The 16,970-nt window shown below is 32.9% G+C and overlaps 2 protein-coding genes across 3 annotated transcripts; both read right to left on the bottom strand.

The window, feature by feature from the left end:
* Positions 1-95: 95 nt before the first annotated feature.
* On the bottom strand, positions 96-13,702 carry LOC120337317 (putative ferric-chelate reductase 1). 2 transcript variants are annotated; one of them, XM_039405077.2, is made up of 10 exons: positions 13,407-13,702; positions 8,676-8,864; positions 8,223-8,391; positions 7,602-7,716; positions 6,643-6,757; positions 6,438-6,524; positions 5,281-5,455; positions 4,480-4,599; positions 3,856-3,935; positions 96-2,284 (listed from the first exon to the last, which is right to left on the bottom strand). In XM_039405077.2, the coding sequence occupies exons 1-10, from the start codon at positions 13,566-13,568 to the stop codon at positions 2,192-2,194; spliced, it is 1,305 nt and encodes a 434-aa protein (XP_039261011.2). In that variant the 5' UTR covers positions 13,569-13,702; the 3' UTR covers positions 96-2,191. The 2 variants fall into 2 exon arrangements, with proteins under 2 accessions (XP_039261011.2, XP_039261012.2); XM_039405078.2 differs by having other exon boundaries at positions 3,868-3,935.
* LOC120337308 (serine beta-lactamase-like protein LACTB, mitochondrial) lies at positions 13,605-15,448 on the bottom strand. Its single transcript, XM_039405066.2, has one exon. The coding sequence runs from the start codon at positions 15,328-15,330 to the stop codon at positions 13,894-13,896; it is 1,437 nt and encodes a 478-aa protein (XP_039261000.2). The 5' UTR covers positions 15,331-15,448; the 3' UTR covers positions 13,605-13,893.
* Positions 15,449-16,970: the final 1,522 nt, after the last annotated feature.

The following is a 16,970-nucleotide window of genomic DNA, read 5'->3' as shown; positions in this document are numbered from 1 at the left end:
GTCCCCTACTGCTCTGTTAAAACTGAATCATTTTTTAACTGAACTCTATACAGTACGTTTTTGATACAATTTTGATAGGATATAAGCTCATATGATTCAATTATGTTGTTGATTAGTTTATTCACGATGAAGTTAATTTCTAAAGGGCATGCATGAACCAATATCATTGAATATAAAAGAAATCTCTGAAGTTTATCAATATAATTAAATATAAAAAACAGATTTTAAAATATGAATTGCAATGTTTCCCCTACAACCAAGATAGCAAACCACATTCAGGATTAGACTGATTTGTCAGAATATTAGACAGATCGGTTATTTTAAACACATTTGAAGTTAACTTTACAATGAAATAAATAGCCAGGTCAAACCACGGCAATCCCAGTTTTTCCGTCGAGAGAGACTACAATTACAAACCTACCCAATTTTGCAATACTACTAACACATGTATGCCGATCTAAACTATTCATGAAAAAACAATTCAACTGTGAATCCAAAAAATTGCCAACATTGACAGTGTGTTCATGAGTAGAGTAAAACAAATTTAAGATTTGAAATTGTCAAAGACAACTATGCAATGATAATTTTTAAGTAACCATGAAGAAACTAGGTAAATTAGGTCACAGAACACAAGCAAACTAGATACAATCATAATATAAACCATGTTCAAAGGCGAATATAGAAACTTTGCGTCAAAATCAAATTTTTAAAGTACATTGGGAAACGAGCACTGTAGAGAAATGGTGTCAAGCCCATTGTCCAAAGGTGGACCACCATTATTTTGCCCCATGTCATTCTAGTATTTATGCTGTATTGGGATCTGTGGCCACAAAATATTTGTTTTGACGATGGTATGTATAATTGCCACCTAAATAAAATAGGATGCCGAGGATTTCTAACATCAAACTTCCGATAAGATTTCAAAACGTTAACGCATGAACTCTGCTCCCCGTGAAGAGTATGCACACACTTGTTATACTCCTGCATATATATGACACTGCTGATGCAGTGCTAAAAATCATGAAGATATTTTACGCATAAGGTCAGCTTGTATATGATAATACCAACTATATACACATATGTCAAAATGAGTAGAATAAGTTCCCTTCTTCAGAGTGTTTCTGGTTTTAGCAATATGAAAATAAAACCTCCACAATATTGGCATACTTGTAATACTTCTTTGAATATTAATGAATAGTGTATGAATATATAAAGCTTTAAACGTCTTTTTATATGATCATTATTTGTTTCTGTATTTTTAAATATGTACTGACAGGCGCCAGAGTTTCACATTCCTGATTTCAAAAAATTATAAAATTAAATCAAACATCCAATCAAATCATTCAACTGCTAGCAATATAAAGAACATCAATATTTTTCATTAGGCGCAAATTGCCAGGCACTTCATCAAAAAAATACGGTATTCCCGAAGTATGTGAACCAAGATGGCCGACACCGGAACGTAGTATGTGTACCAGGTAAGGCCCTAATTTTATTCTAATTTTCCTTATTTTAGTTCTATTACGAGTTCGAGGACTAGCCAAGTGACTTCCGTAGTATTTGTACCTGAAATTATGGCCTAACCCTAACCTGGTACAAATACTACGTTACGGTGTCCGTCATCTCGGTTCACATACTTCGGGAGTACTATAAATACATATTAGCAACACTTAAATTGTATAACAAAATATAAAATCAGCTTCACCAAAGAGATATCCTTTATATTATTATAGATCATCAAATATTTTGATAAAAATATTATAATTATCATTCGATCAAAAAAAACATTCAATTACTCTATTAATAGATTTAGTATAATACTAATGGAGTGATATCTAAGTACAACTCTAACTACAGTTAGTTATTAGTGAAAAAAAAGTATTTGTAAGCATAAAGTGTTAAAATTGATTAAACATTAATAAAAACCTGAGTGCCAAGTGGCTTCATAATCATGCTAATATATGCATGAAATATGGCATAATAATATTTCCAATTAACCACAAAATTAGCTAATCAGGAAGATGCAGTTTTTGAACAATAGATTTCAATACTCAAAACACTTTCTATAATTTTGATAATGAAAGTTGCAACTTGCAACCTAAACTTATTGTTTATCTAAAAAAATTGCTTTTGATGAAAGATCAACAAAAATCCGTATTTTTACATCACTATTCATTACAACATTTTGAGCCTACGCATTGGCTATGTCAACAAAAAATGCGATGGCAAATCCACAGAGTCCAAGTATGAAGAAGACGAGAAGACTGGTCTTCACAGTTTGGCCCTGGAAAACAACCAACTACAGTGTTACATATTGATAAAAGATCAATCAAAATAATGGTAATATAGGAAGTATTCAGACTTGCCAAATCTTCAATATTAAGCACCGAAGTTTCGAAAAAAATGAAAATGAACATGAATTAGCAAAACCTAGACACTAGGTTCGGATGAAAATAGGTATCTGGAGCTCGTAACTTAAACAGGCCTGTTCAAACGAGTGAAAACTGATCATAGTCAATGAATTCCATATTCTGGAACAAGGTAATATAGTCTCATTTGCAAAATGATACTTCCTAGCAATTCAAGTATCACAGTACAGTTGTAGAATAGCAATTTTTGAGTGAGACCCAAATTATAAAATGGAAAAGGTTTGAAGGCCCGACAATTTCGTTGGAAATTTCGAATTTAAACATGTAATAAACTTGTTTAATGACACAATAAATTATCTGATACGCAAGAATGAACATACCAGAATACTTGCAATGCTGGTACTATAATGAAACGAATGTAATGTACAATAGTTCGAAATATGAACAAAAACCATTTGGCAAAAATTTGAATGTGTAATGTTGCATTTATAGAGCTTTTTTGTGTTTTAATGTCATAATTGAAGTTTATTGGACCATTCTGGTCTGACCTCATAGTTTGAGATACAGCCAAATCTTATCCATGCATTCTATGTATTGGAAGCACCGGAGATCCAGCTACCTATTAAAACTGTGTTACCAATGTCCTATAGTAGGAAGACAGAAGTAGGTTGAGTTACAAAATAAAATATAAAATCTACTAAGAATTTTCGTTGTTATTCTTAACATGCAGTGATAAAGAAGAATCCATTGGTTTTAGTGAGAGGACAGCATATATAATACTTTATATGATGTAAAGATTTTGATGTGGAAATGGCATATTTAAACACCCATTTATATCCGAATCCTATTTAATCAACACCAAATACAAACATATGAAAACAACAAAAAAAAAAGAGGCTACATCATGGCATGCTTTGATTTTTGTCAAGATGTCTATTTTAAATGAGAGCTCTACAGATGATATATGAATGATAAGACTAAGAGAAAACATAGTTGGATAATAAAGATAGATGCGAATGAATAATCTACATTGTAATGAGAATAAATGATAATGTATTGAGAAGACTTTCATAATCATTCGGTTACATACAAAAATAAAAAAAAACAGAGAAAGAATTTAGTAAACCTCTAATATGTACACCTCAGACAAGGTAGAATACACAATGACCCTAACTGACTGAGATGTTATTTGGATCTATCATTCAGCTATAAGAGAAGATGGGTTTGTAAAACTAGTAATATCATTCTTAGCTAACTGACGCTTATGCGGCCATTTTGATTTTTTGAAAAATCTCAAACAAAAGAAAAGTGAGTGGGTGACAATTCCATTCATGCATAAGAGTATGTTTGAAGAGTGTTGCTATGATGGAAACTTACCGTAGTGTGCAATACATGCAATATGCGTGTAGCCCAAGCACCGTGCATCATGCTCTTACATGCAAGATGCATATAATAACGGCACTTTTTGGTACCCAGTATATCTTACCCTGACACCTACATCTGGTTCTTCCATCTGCATTTCCCCAGGTGGTGGATCTTCCTTTTCTTTTGATTTTCCCGAATTGGCTAATTTTAAAAAAAATATTTGCAAGGGTGGTAAAATTAAAGGATCTTAATAGAAAAGGGATGCAATTTGGACGACAGTAATACCAAAACCATCAAATTTTCAAGTAATCAAATAAGCTAAATCCTCAAATATGAGTATTATTAAGTATATTCCATGTAAAAATATGACATTTACAGCTAAATATGCCATTTACAGCTATAACATTGACATTGGTCAAGCAAGCAATACATACATTTCATTCAATCAATGAGAAAATTGGAAATTCACAAAATTTTTGATATATGTGGTTTGTGCAATTGTAAAATTAGTATTCAACAAGATATAATTAAAGTAGCCTATATATGCAATTTTTAATCTCTATTAACACTTTTCAATTTAAAACAAAATTAAAATTTTAAAGTTGAAAATTTTTTTATAAAGTAGTTAGTGCAGTCAAGTTGAGAGTGTTGAGACTTGAAAAAAGTTGAAAAATACATGAAAAAATAGTTTTAACTGTTACTAATACCAGTGCTTTCTAGGCAATCATTCTATAATAAGACTCACAATAATGTCCATAATGCCATGTTAATGCTTCCAAGCAAAGTTCCATCAAAACTTCAAAACCAACGAATCCACCAAGCACACCTAACTTCCATGATGACAATTCATCCATTGCAATTGCACCTGTTTAACATAAATACAAATATAAAATTTGCCTTTGCAAAAAACTCATAAATATAAACATGTTATTACTTGAACCTAGTAATTCCGAGCCTGCGTAAGTGATAATAAACAGGAACATCATGAGAATTTAATGCAATGGGAATTTTGAATCAATAAATTGAGGATGTTCAGAATCCTAAATTTTTTTTTTATTATTATATTTGTCATTTTTGCAGTGAAATTATCAAAGTCAGATTTTTGAAAGTGTGGTTGGGCAATAAAATTTTCCGAATTACTGGTAATTAAAAATGTAAATTTACAAAAATTGTCAAATATCAAACTATTCACATATGTCTCTCATATTAATAAGGTATGGTTGATAGCCCACAGACGAATTATTATAGCGAAGACACTAGGCATCATATCATGAACTTGCTAACAGGGGGAAATTCCAGAGGGAATTGAATTACTAACATGACTTCTCGCTGTAATAAAATTGTTTACGTAGCAGCTGCTGGTTGAATAAGTCTTTTTTCACCATCTTGCTATAAGCAATTGCCCTGTTAACCATTCCCTGATCTAGTAACTGGGCAAGGGTCATGGCCAGTCGAATCATTTTACTGTTTCATCCACTTCATTAACACAAATAAATATGAAGAAAAGACAATGTCTTCATCGTAATGAAATAAACCATGGATATACCTTGAAATAAATTAGCTATAGCCAGACACCTTGCACAGAGTCCAATGAGGTAATGAAATATGTTGAAGAGATATCGCTTCGAAGTATTCGGGTGTGGACGGAAGATCGCTAAGATTGGGTTTATCAAGGTTAAAGCCATAACGATGATACCAATGATAGCATGTGCTGGGATGGTCTAAACAAAAATACGAGCGGTGAATATTAGTATTGAGGAGACGACAATGACTAAACTCAAGTCACATTCTTCAAAACTCGAAGTGAGTCGAGTCATTTAAGCAAAATGATTCAACTCGATGTTGACTAACCAAAAGAGAGGATCGACTTAAAAAGCAAAATAGATTTTTGGTGAGTTTTCGAAAAATATAAAAATCTTAATGAAATACAATTCCCCAAGCTCGTTAATGTTATATCGATGACTTATGAAATTCACTAGCTTGTTCCAGCAATAACTCAAAGTAGATCATTTTGATGAGAAGTTAAAAGATGTAATCACATGATTAAATTCTAGTTAATGCATTGAAGTCGCATTCATTCATTTCACTGATGTTTATGATATCTACTAGAAATCGATACTCAAACTTCAGCAACTTGTTTCGATGATATAATGGCCTAACTTGACGATAAAAATTTGCTCGGATTCCAGAGACACAAATGAATCGAGACTGGGATAACCAGGGATTCGACCTTAGCACTCAATACTGTTGACTAAACACAGATAGAATTAGCCAATCGGTAATACCAGAATATGTTTGAAATTGGAAACCTATTTTTATTGGACATGCAAGAACACAACAAATCAATTTCCCTCAATGTGTGCTACATATTCACCAATAAATTTATGAAAGTTGAAAAAACATGTGGCCCAAATGTGGTAAAGTTGGTTCGAAGCAATGATCAAATGTCTGATTAGGATCAAACTACATAGGTTCGTTGGAGATTTGAGAAACGTACCTAATATGTCAAATTATATAAACTACATTAAACTGGATGTTTAAATATTTTATTTCCTATAATAACGGTATTTGAATTATTGCTGTTTGAATTTGGTGTTCCTTAACGAAAACTTTCTTTTTATTTATGCTGAATTGAAAAAATTTGTGTCCTAATCAGTAGTTGCTTCAGAAAAATGATGTGAAGCACCTCAAAAAAATACTTACCGATGCATAACCTCCAACATGAACAAAAATAATGATAAAAGCAGTTGTTGTGCATAGGAACACTGTTATCATAATCAACCTGTGGAGCTGGAAATAAAAATAAATGTAGTATAATGAGGAAATTTACTTATAACAAAAACAGTAAATAAGATTGTTTCTCAGTGTCTATTTGTTTCTCTTTTTGAAGTAGGATATAATCATTTACCTGAAACCAAAGTTTTTCACCACCCGGGTTTGTATTCACCCACAATGGTTTAAAATGTCTTGCAATCATAGCTCCAACATTTGCTAAAACCATCCATGCTACAATCATGAGAGATCTGGATATAGAAATAACATTAGTAATTTCAGATTAGACTTGAGCACATTGGTTAATCACACCACAGGTTAGAAGTGTCTGTCAATATAGAGTCCTAATCAGAAATGTGTAAGCATCGATAAAATAAAAAACAAATTAGCATATATGTGGAAGGCTTTCGTCCTCAAAGTACAGAGTGGCATCTTATATCATGGGTGTGCAACCTGCGTCCCGTGGAGAAGTGCCAATAGTGAATGGTGTGCGGCCAATGAAATAGTTTTTATTCCAGTTTGGTCCGGTACATGCAAGTAATTCCCTTTGCGATGCAAAGCCTACACCTGAATCCAATTTGTCATCTATGCCTATGACGTTACAATACCCAGTCAGCTAGCTTGTGCGAAGCGAACAACGCAGATCATAAGATCAATAATCAAAATTTGTGATCCTGCAACTTCTAGGAAGTCTATATTAAATAAAGGTGTCCCCGCCGGCTTGCCAAGTTATTTCTATCTGTCCTTCCTGTTTAAACATTGCACACCCCCTGTCCTATATTGAAAAACGCTGCTTGTTTGGACTTGGAGTCTTGTTCTCAGTTAACATGTAAAAAAAAATCAGAAATATTGTGATAGCTGATAAATCAACATTCACAAGCTCAAAAGAAAACAATATTTCCTTCGAGTACTCTCGACATATTATATTCCCGAAGTCTAAGAAAACAATTTCAAGATTATCCTTTTATTCAGTGATTGTAAGCAAATACCAGAACTTGCCACACGACACGAATACTGGTGAATAGACCAATCAATTTGGTTTTGCACATTAAAAATAGCAGACAAAAAAAATCGAAAATATGTTTATCTGCCTACCCATGAACTTTCTCCAAAATATCAGCCCCACCAGTTGCAGAGCCACTTGCAGTAATCATATTAACTTGATTGGCTGTGATTGCAAATGCATCATGGAATCCAACGTTTCCAGTAGCTGGAATATAAATGGAGGATTGTTGTATTACAATTTGGTAAATCTTGAAAGATCCTTTTGCCAGAAAAAACTAGTGTCAACATTGCAGCCCAGAATAAAAATAATAAATAATTGACTATTCTATATACATTCTGAAATAAAATTTGAAATATATTCTAAAATAATCTGAAACAGTCGCCGCTTTCACGCCACTCTGTATAGGAGTCTAGGAAATTTAAGAGTTACAATTTTCCAGAGAAAAGTCGAGTGCAGGCTGGTGGAAATTAAATATATTATGGGACAACCCTTGTCCTTGTGACACAAGATGTGCAGAGAAATATTCAAATGTCAGAGTGAGAGTTGCGTGTACCATAGGCTTAAGATCCTTCAAAGGTTGAACAAATAAAAGAAAGGAGTTTATATGTACAATGAGGGGGAATCAAAATAGATCCAAAACAGACAGACCGAGGAATATAAATATAAAAAAAAAAAATAGGAACCATTGTTTTAGTACTTTGGTAACTTACTTCCAGCCATCGGTCCTCTTGCCAACAAGATGTAATAAGTTCCGGTACTCAAGTCAAAATCTTTTGGGCCTGTAGTAATTGTTTTTGTGATTGATGCAGCACGGGCAAATGTACATTCGGCAAGACCACTATTAGTTGCTGCTGAAGTGCCATTGACTCCTGGTTCAGTCTGGAAGTAAAATGAAAGAAATCATGTTTACGTAGATCATTAGAAAGAACCATAGATGATAGAAGATAGAACTTTATAGGGAATGAAACAAGGTACATGAGGTTTTTATACTTTACCTGGTTCTACGAAAAAAAGGTTGTTCAGAAATTACGAGATTTTGTTTTTTTTTCAGCTTTCTTGCAAATTATTTTACTTTTCTAACAAACTGGGCATTCATCCCTTATTCATCCCCTTATTATTCCCTTAAAAATTTCACTATAATTCAAAATACGATAAAAACTGACTGCAATATCAAGTAAAGTCGGCTGAGCCCTCCTTGTAACAATCACGCCAGATTGAATAGATGATCCAGTACAAAAATATAAATCTGCATCTTGCATGTCATCAACCTGCCCGAATGCAACAGCCGCATATCGCGATCCACCACCAGTGTCGCCACTTATTTCCATATCGAAGGTCCTGCTGGCCGAGTTCTGAAAATAATAAAAAGTTTATTATTAATAAATAATAGATAGTGTTAGTGCAATGGCTGAACATTTATACCTTTATTTGGCTTCATGCTGAAATGCTTTCACTATGAAAAAAGCTTTGCAGAAGCAGTAACTAATATGTACGGTAAGTACTAGTGTTGTTGGAAGCACCAGAATCGCATAATGGTGAGGTACTGGACATAACCCCAGAATCTTCAAACTGTAATTCCAACCTACATAGCTAAACCCAACTTATAAAATTGGGCAATTGATCCAGAATGTTAGCATTGCAAGATAGAGATTTGTATTTAAACGCTATGTTCACTATTTACCAATCGGTAATTTTCATTATACTAGGGGCTGCTCCCCTAGTGCCTTATTTAGAGAGTGAAGATATGAGAACATCGACCATAAAAATGATGCATTCTAAATCACTATATTATTGTAATATAAGATGTATTGAGAAGATTAGAACCAAATTTGCATGTGTCATTCACTCATCCATTAATAAGGTTTTGAAAAATCACATCTTCATAATAGTTTGGTTCCAACAGTTAAACTTGAATGTGGACATAACGCACTACCAAAAATGAAAACTAATTCCGTTTCAGCCTGAAATCCAGACCAAAAGCTGTCCCGTAGTCTTCAATGACAGAATCTCAAAATTTTACATCAAAATATTTTCATTTCTGGAAAAAGTGACATACGATACTTTACCTTTACATTGGCGATATATAATTATATTGATAGCAATAGATCAAATGCTGTGATAAAGTAACTCAGGATGGCAGGATTAGGAACGAATGAAAGATTCATGAAGAAGAGCATGATTATATAACCACATGACTTGCAGCACCAATTTAGATGTACACTAAATTTTTGACCAAATAGGTGATAAAACAAATATATATGGTTCAATCAAGTATGACCAAACATGATTGAAACCGGTATAAAATATTTCTCAATAGATTGTTTAAAGTGATTACCTATGTGGACATTGTAGTGGCCTTAGGGCAAACATTCTAACCTGTCAATCTTGAATTATTCATGTCAGTTTTAATAAAACCACATTACATGACAGAAAAGTGATCTAACTGTTACAGGAAAACACAAATTGACTATTGATTAGGACAGTTGACAGAAATAAGTTACGATAATCACGAATAGTCATATTTACAAATTTAGATAAATATAACTGTGAAAATTTGTTAATATTTTCTGTTTTCCTATTCATATTTCAACAACTGACCAACCTAACTTCTACTCATTCAATACATTACTAAATAAAAATATATTAAAATACTAATTTGACATAAAAGTTACCAAAAATAGCTATGACTAAAACATGTTTTGGTATTATGTCAGTAATACAGCCATATACGGTTTTGCCACAAACTGTTAATGTGAATATTGATTAATGCATACTAACTGCCGTAAACTACAGTTGGTTTATTCAGAAGTTCATAAAACACTACTTTAGCCTATATATATAAGCATATATATTAATATTATTAGTGGTGTTTATAAACTTTTCTAAATTAGTTTAGCAGACAGATATATCATGAGATGATTCAACGAGCCTTTTCTCCATACAACTTCACCCAAGAATGACAAGAAGTGGTATTTTTAAACATTTGTTAAATATTTACTGTGTCAAATCAGTACCAGTCATTGTCAAACAATGACATTGGCAATTTTTCCCACAATGACTTTGTAAAATTATGGTCATGGTTGTTGCAGGAAAACAATTCAATGATTTGATCAAACAGAAATGCATATATGACAAGTAGCCCACCTTCCAACAATTCATAATGATTAAGCAATATATTAGCAAACGCTTGTGTATTGAATTCACAATTGAGATTATTCTGATTGGATGTTTATGAAGAAGAATTTAGTTTTAATTTCATTTAATATTATTTAAGTACATATACAACAATACACCTTTTAAATTTGTAAATGGAAGAATAAAAGTATCCCCGTTGAATAATCGAATGCAATATTTATAATAGATATGAATCATAGGTAACATTCTAGTAATCTTTGTCAACTTTGAACCACTTTTTCAATCATACTCAATTAATTTTAAATGCTCGAAGCAATTTTCGAAAAGATGATGATGTTAAATTAAGCACATTAAAAACCATTTTCAATATTAACAACACATAATACATGTTGAAAGAGTTAAAGAGAAACATGATCATTTAAATAGCAGATCAATTACCATGACTACATGAAACTGAAATTTCAAGTAATTGGCATGACCCAACTACTGGTAGTTTCCAACTGGAAACTTATGTAATACCTGAACTTATCTTGCCTATCAACCAAAAAAGTTTTTTTTTATTTAAATTAATATTTAATATCAAGAAAAGGTTGTATACAAATTTTTTTTGTTTTTTAGTAGCAAATTTGAGCGCAGTCTTATCAGAATAGTAAAGGAAGAACTAACCTATGAACTTTTTAACGTTATTGGTTAGGCTATTAATAATAACCCATTATAATGAAAATACAATTTTTACATTACATATAAATGCTATTTCTTTTCAAGTCGATAGAGATTGGATAGAGTAATAAAGACGAATTATTTTTAAAAAAAATTTTGAGAAAGTTAAAAAAATTTGTTTGCTAAAGGTGTTATAAAAAATCGTCATTGTTGTTGAATGGTGAGGGCATTCTTTGGAGACTTTTATGTAAATAATTGAACTAAATGAAGCGATGATTGATCGTTGTGTCCCATTGGTTCAATATACCAACCCTACTTAGTAGCGTATATCGTCACACTCACCCTATTTCCAACGAACCATTGTCGATAGTTTGCTTTTTATTAAACCCAAGAACCTAATTTTAGCTTTGTATTATTTATCATGGGTCATCGTGACTTGCAAATTTTAGTATTTTCTCACCAAGGTAACACTCGCGAATCTTCAACAATTGGGTAACATGATCAGTGAGTAGAAATCTTCAATGAAGCGGTCAAACAACAATGGTCAGTACAATAAAAACTAAACGCTTGATAGGTCATGGAAATCATATTTCTCGTCGTTACTAGGGCATCACCAATAATTGTAATAGTAACAGATGAATGAGATGATACACCGTTTTAGATAACAAATATGGTTGAAAATTATATTTGCTCATTCTTAAATATTCACATTAAAAATTATTGTGGCTTCAATAAATATTGAATGTCATTTTCTCATATTAAATTTCACAAAACATCTTCTTTCACAATTTAGAATAAGCCCCATATAAAAACTTACATTAGCTAGGTGACTCAGTCCTAGTTCAAGTGCATCAGTGACATAATTTGGCATTTGAATGAATAGTTTCCTATTGGACTGAAGCATATTGTTCAGACGATTATAAATGCTTTGGTGACATGTGTTCGATGGTACCTACTTAAGCTTGTGCAAACAAAAAGTGCTTTTTTTAAGCACTAATCTAGATCATGCAAATATATATCTTTTGCCGTAGAATTTCAAAAACTGAAAACAGTCGTTTTAAAATTTGTAAAAAAAATTTTGGGGGATTTAGATTTTTTGTCCTTAGTGAAATATATCAAATAATTTAAAATTGAATTAGTATCAAATACTTCCAAACTGGTCGTATTACCAACAGTATATTTTTTCAAGTACCATATAAGAAGTAAATCATATTCAGAATATCAAACAATGAAAAGGTAGAATTTTATGGCCTAATGAATTACTATAGGCTATAGCTATTAGTATTCGATAGTATCAATATTCACATTGACTGTTTCATTAAAACAAAAATCTTTGATTCAAAGTTAATTAAACAATTATAAACAGTGAACAAAGCAAACATATTTATGGAACGTGCATATCAATGCCCTATTACATTTATTAGGTACTTTGTTCATTACTTGTGATTTCAAGTTCTCAGTTGAATATACTGAATGTTTTTATTTATCGTCTAGCTACTTTATCATGTGGCCCGCAAAATAAAGTTTGGCGGTTAAATGTAAACAGTCGCATACATCAGGAAATATCATTCAGAAAGCATTTCCAGTTCCATATCAAAGCATGTCGAGACCCTTTTAAATGTTGTTTATGTTTATGCACTTGCACATTAAACATCACTGTTATTAATCAAAACAGAAGTATGCATTCTGCCACTTTGCAAGATGCATGTATCATTCATTTTCAAATATTTTAAATCTCCAAAAAAATAAAATTATACATAATATATCAAGATCAATATTTTAAATTGTATCAAAATGTATAGAAATATGGTAAAAAAATTGCTTTCTATATGTAGCTCATAATATGTCACTCAATTACAAATTATCTCACTCAATTTTCCAAATATATTCGAAAGGTACTATAAAATATTAACTTTTTTTTTATTGATTTTTCGATTGTATTTATGGTATCATAAATGGCATATAGAACACAATACACAAATATGAACAAAATGAAATTATATTTCAGCAATTCCTTAGATTAGATTGATGTAATATATGTTTGCACAACCTCTAATAATAAATAAGATATGCGAAAAGATATAAGTTAGTTTTCTCACCCAAGTCCAAGAGAAGAATATACATGAAGTTGACGCAGGGTCACATCCTTCTGGAAATAGCTGACATCCTTTCGTCGTTCCGCAGCCAGTTGTTGAGAACACGGCAGATGCAAAATTTTGAAACAGAAAAATTAAGAAGATTGTATATAAAAGCCTCAACATTTTCGTTATTTTAATGAAAAATTATAATTTATGAAACTGGAGAAATAAAAAATACAATAATTTGCAACTTCGATTGATCACAAGTAAAGATGAAGAAGGGTGGCAAACAAAAAAATTCCTTTAGATAAGAATGATTGGGAAATATTACATTGGATGATAATTACAAGAAATTAGACAATTGTTTATAAGCTACATGATTGCTGAAATTTCTTGTAGCTATCAAAATTTATACTGAATTCCGTATTATTCCCACTTTAATAGTTTGGGATTACACAGAGAAATAACTATAACACTTTCAGATGCTTTTATACAATGTATAGCTATTTTATTCAGCAGTGGCAAGAGGTTCAAACTCTTTGGCAATTTTTCTGGCAAGACCAGTCAGATTTACCCCTTGCAAATTTGTTAAAATTGCAACAACTATACCATGTGGTGGAATAACTTCAGAATTGAGCGTCAAATTTGTATCTTCTGGTGTCTTAGAGAGTTCAGATCCAGCTATTTTAATTTCTGATGGTAAAATGTATAAAACACTTGAAGCACCTATTGCCCCCCCAGTGTGTAGGACTTCAAAATCATATCGGTTGGCATATCCATATTCTTGGCTTTCTGGATAAACAGACCAACCCAAACCATAATATGTATTGGTACGTAATCGCTTGTCAGAATTTTGCTCGGGTTTCACAATGGGAGACCACATCATTTTTACAGTCTCCGATTTTAAAAATCCTGGATTACTGCACAATTCATTACCAGAATGTTGAAAACTATAGAGCATTACATTCCCAAACTTAAGTAAATCTGGTATATTTGAAATAAACCCGCCGCCAGCCCATTTATATGAGTTATCAACATATGGAACATTGACTAAACGCCCGTTCTCATTTCTTTGATAATGTTTAGCTCTATTATAAACAATATCAATAGGATTCTCTGCAGAAGTGTTGTTCATTCCCAACTTATGGAACAATTTTTTCATGTGTAGGATAAATTCCTCACCAGCTGCTTTTTCAACTACCGCACTTACTAAGGTGTAACCATGCGTAGTGTACAGAAACTTAGTGCCTGGCTTATGAAATAACGAATTGTTTTTAAACATTTCCAAAGCCTCCGCTATGCTTTTATATGGTTTCATTGAGTAATATTCTAAATGTTCAAATTCTGGAGTAGATGATCTATTCTCTGTTGCCGAAATGCCTTTTTCTGTTTTATCGTTTTGCTCTGACTTTTTTTCATCTAGTTCCGCATTTTCTTTTTTCTTATAATGTCTAATCCCACTCGTGTGAGATAGCAACATTTTTAAAGTAATTTCTGCCTTTTCATTTTCATAAAATTTATTTGGAAAATCTGGAACATAATCTTGAATTGCAGCATTTAAGGAAAGCTTGCCATCTTCAATGAGCTTTGCCACAGCAGCCATTGTCAGGCTTTTGCTAATGCTAGCAATTCGCATTATAGTATTGAATTTGCATTTGACTTCATTTTCTATATCAGCATAACCAAACCCCTGTGTCCATACATCTTTTCCATTGATCGAGACACCAATTATAATTCCAGGAGTACCGATTTCGATCATATTTTTCCGCACTAAACGCTGAACACGACCAATGATATTCTTGCTTGGCGTGGCAATTTGAGGATGCAACGCGCGATGGTGCTTTACTGGAGAGCTAACCTCATCTGAGTCGTGAATGTGCTGTGCCGCGGCAACACTAAGAGACGATAATAAATACGGAGTCTTTCTGCCAAATCCCCCAAACATTTTCACCAAAACAAGAAAAAACAGAAAACGCGAGCAGCAGCAGCAAGCGCACAAGCAATGAGCGCCGACTTCCACTAAGCATCTGACTTACTACGCCAACGTCCAACATATTTATGTTGTTACTCTTTGCTGCACGCAGCGATCGCGTGAAATCGTGCAAAGCATCATCACTAGGACTTGCACGGTCACGTGACTTTGTTTACTGGACGGCAAAAAAACAAAAACGTCCAGCTGGCTCCTGTCAGTTGCAAGTCGAATTATACGTTTCCGTTTTGTTTGGTTGTTGAAAATGGTTATTTCGTATTGTTCCGTTGGCTGTACGTAGACAACGAAATGGATCTTCAGGTTTCCGTTTTGTTTGGCTGTTGAAAATGGTTATTTCGTATTGTTCCGTTGGCTGTACGTGTACGTAGACAACGAAATGGATCTATAGGTATATTCCACTGTTTTCAAAAGATCCGTAACGTCGCGCAATGCGGATTGCGATTGCGTCAACACACAAAAAGAAGTAAATAGTATACGACTCCAAAGAGCAGTGGAAATATAAAAAATAAAGTTATAAAGACAGACATATATACAAATGTCCGTATGTCACAATGACATGTTGATAATTGATAGGATAAGATTTACATATTTATCCCGGGGAGAGGAAATCCGATAAGACAGTTTAATTGACGTTATGTATATTCAATGAGAATATATTCTCATTAGTATAATTTACGCGTCCATGTAATTCACAACATAATATGGGGGATTAAACAAGTTTCCAACATCTTCAACCTTAGACTATGTACCCTAGGATAGGATTTACATATTGAGCCAATAAGACGGCTTAATCACACGGCGAACCACGGCCCCTCATCTGGTTACCAGTCCAGGTCGGGTATGGGATTAGTTAGCCAGTTATTTGTTTTCGGGAGCATGGACTTGCCATATATATAAATTTTTTTATACTCGTGCTGAATTATGCCACTGAATTAAATAATCTGATTAACTACAGCAGAGGTACCAAACGTTTTGTTCGTGCGACACCAAATTATCAGGGAAAAAACTCACGGCGCACTAACACGGAAAAAATTGCTGCCTTTGAATAAAACTCAACCTCGTGATCTATAATATGTAGCCTACTTTATCTCTCATCGCCGCCTGATTTTCCTTTCATATACTAAACAAATCACTCATGTTCGCCAAACTTGATTTAGAAGATAAATAAACTGCAGCTCATGGAATTGCAGCAAGGAGTGTCTACCTCTATTGTTACGTAACAGATGCGTAACAATAGAGGGCGATACCACGTAACAGACAGTAAACGATTAGAAAGGTATATTGAAGTTATTGATTCATATACACTGCATTTAAAAAAAAGAAACAATAAAACATTTATAATAAATACAATATGCAAAATATTTAAAAGACGACAGATTTAAAACAGAGGAAGAAACCCCAGAGAATGAGATGGAGCAAGAGGCGATTGCGCTTTTTCGATAGGTAAGAGTTATCGCAAAATTTGTTTTGGTTATGTGCCAACGGCGCATATCCATCTCAAGTTTGACGACGTGACAGAAAATGCAGGAAGATTTGTGGTCAATGAAAGTATTGCAAAAAGGGGGTACAAATTTTCCTATAGGCCGTTCATCCAC

The sequence above is a fragment of the Styela clava genome, chromosome 10 (assembly GCF_964204865.1).
Source record: "Styela clava chromosome 10, kaStyClav1.hap1.2, whole genome shotgun sequence".
NCBI classification, from domain to species: Eukaryota; Metazoa; Chordata; class Ascidiacea; order Stolidobranchia; family Styelidae; genus Styela; species Styela clava.
This window is presented reverse-complemented; position numbering and strand designations above follow the sequence as displayed.

Bases quoted from the DNA above. Each gene is read 5' to 3' on its own strand.
- LOC120337308 (XM_039405066.2), bottom strand. From the start codon at position 15,330: ATGTTTGGGGGATTTGGCAGAAAGACTCCGTATTTATTATCGTCTCTT.
- LOC120337317 (XM_039405077.2), bottom strand. From the start codon at position 13,568: ATGTTGAGGCTTTTATATACAATCTTCTTAATTTTTCTGTTTCAAAAT. The intron at 6,758-7,601 runs GTAGGCAGATAA...TTCTATATCCAG, and splicing joins ATTTTGGAGAAAGTTCATGG to ATCTCTCATGATTGTAGCAT. The intron at 6,525-6,642 runs GTAAATGATTAT...TTTTATTTCCAG, and splicing joins GTGAAAAACTTTGGTTTCAG to CTCCACAGGTTGATTATGAT.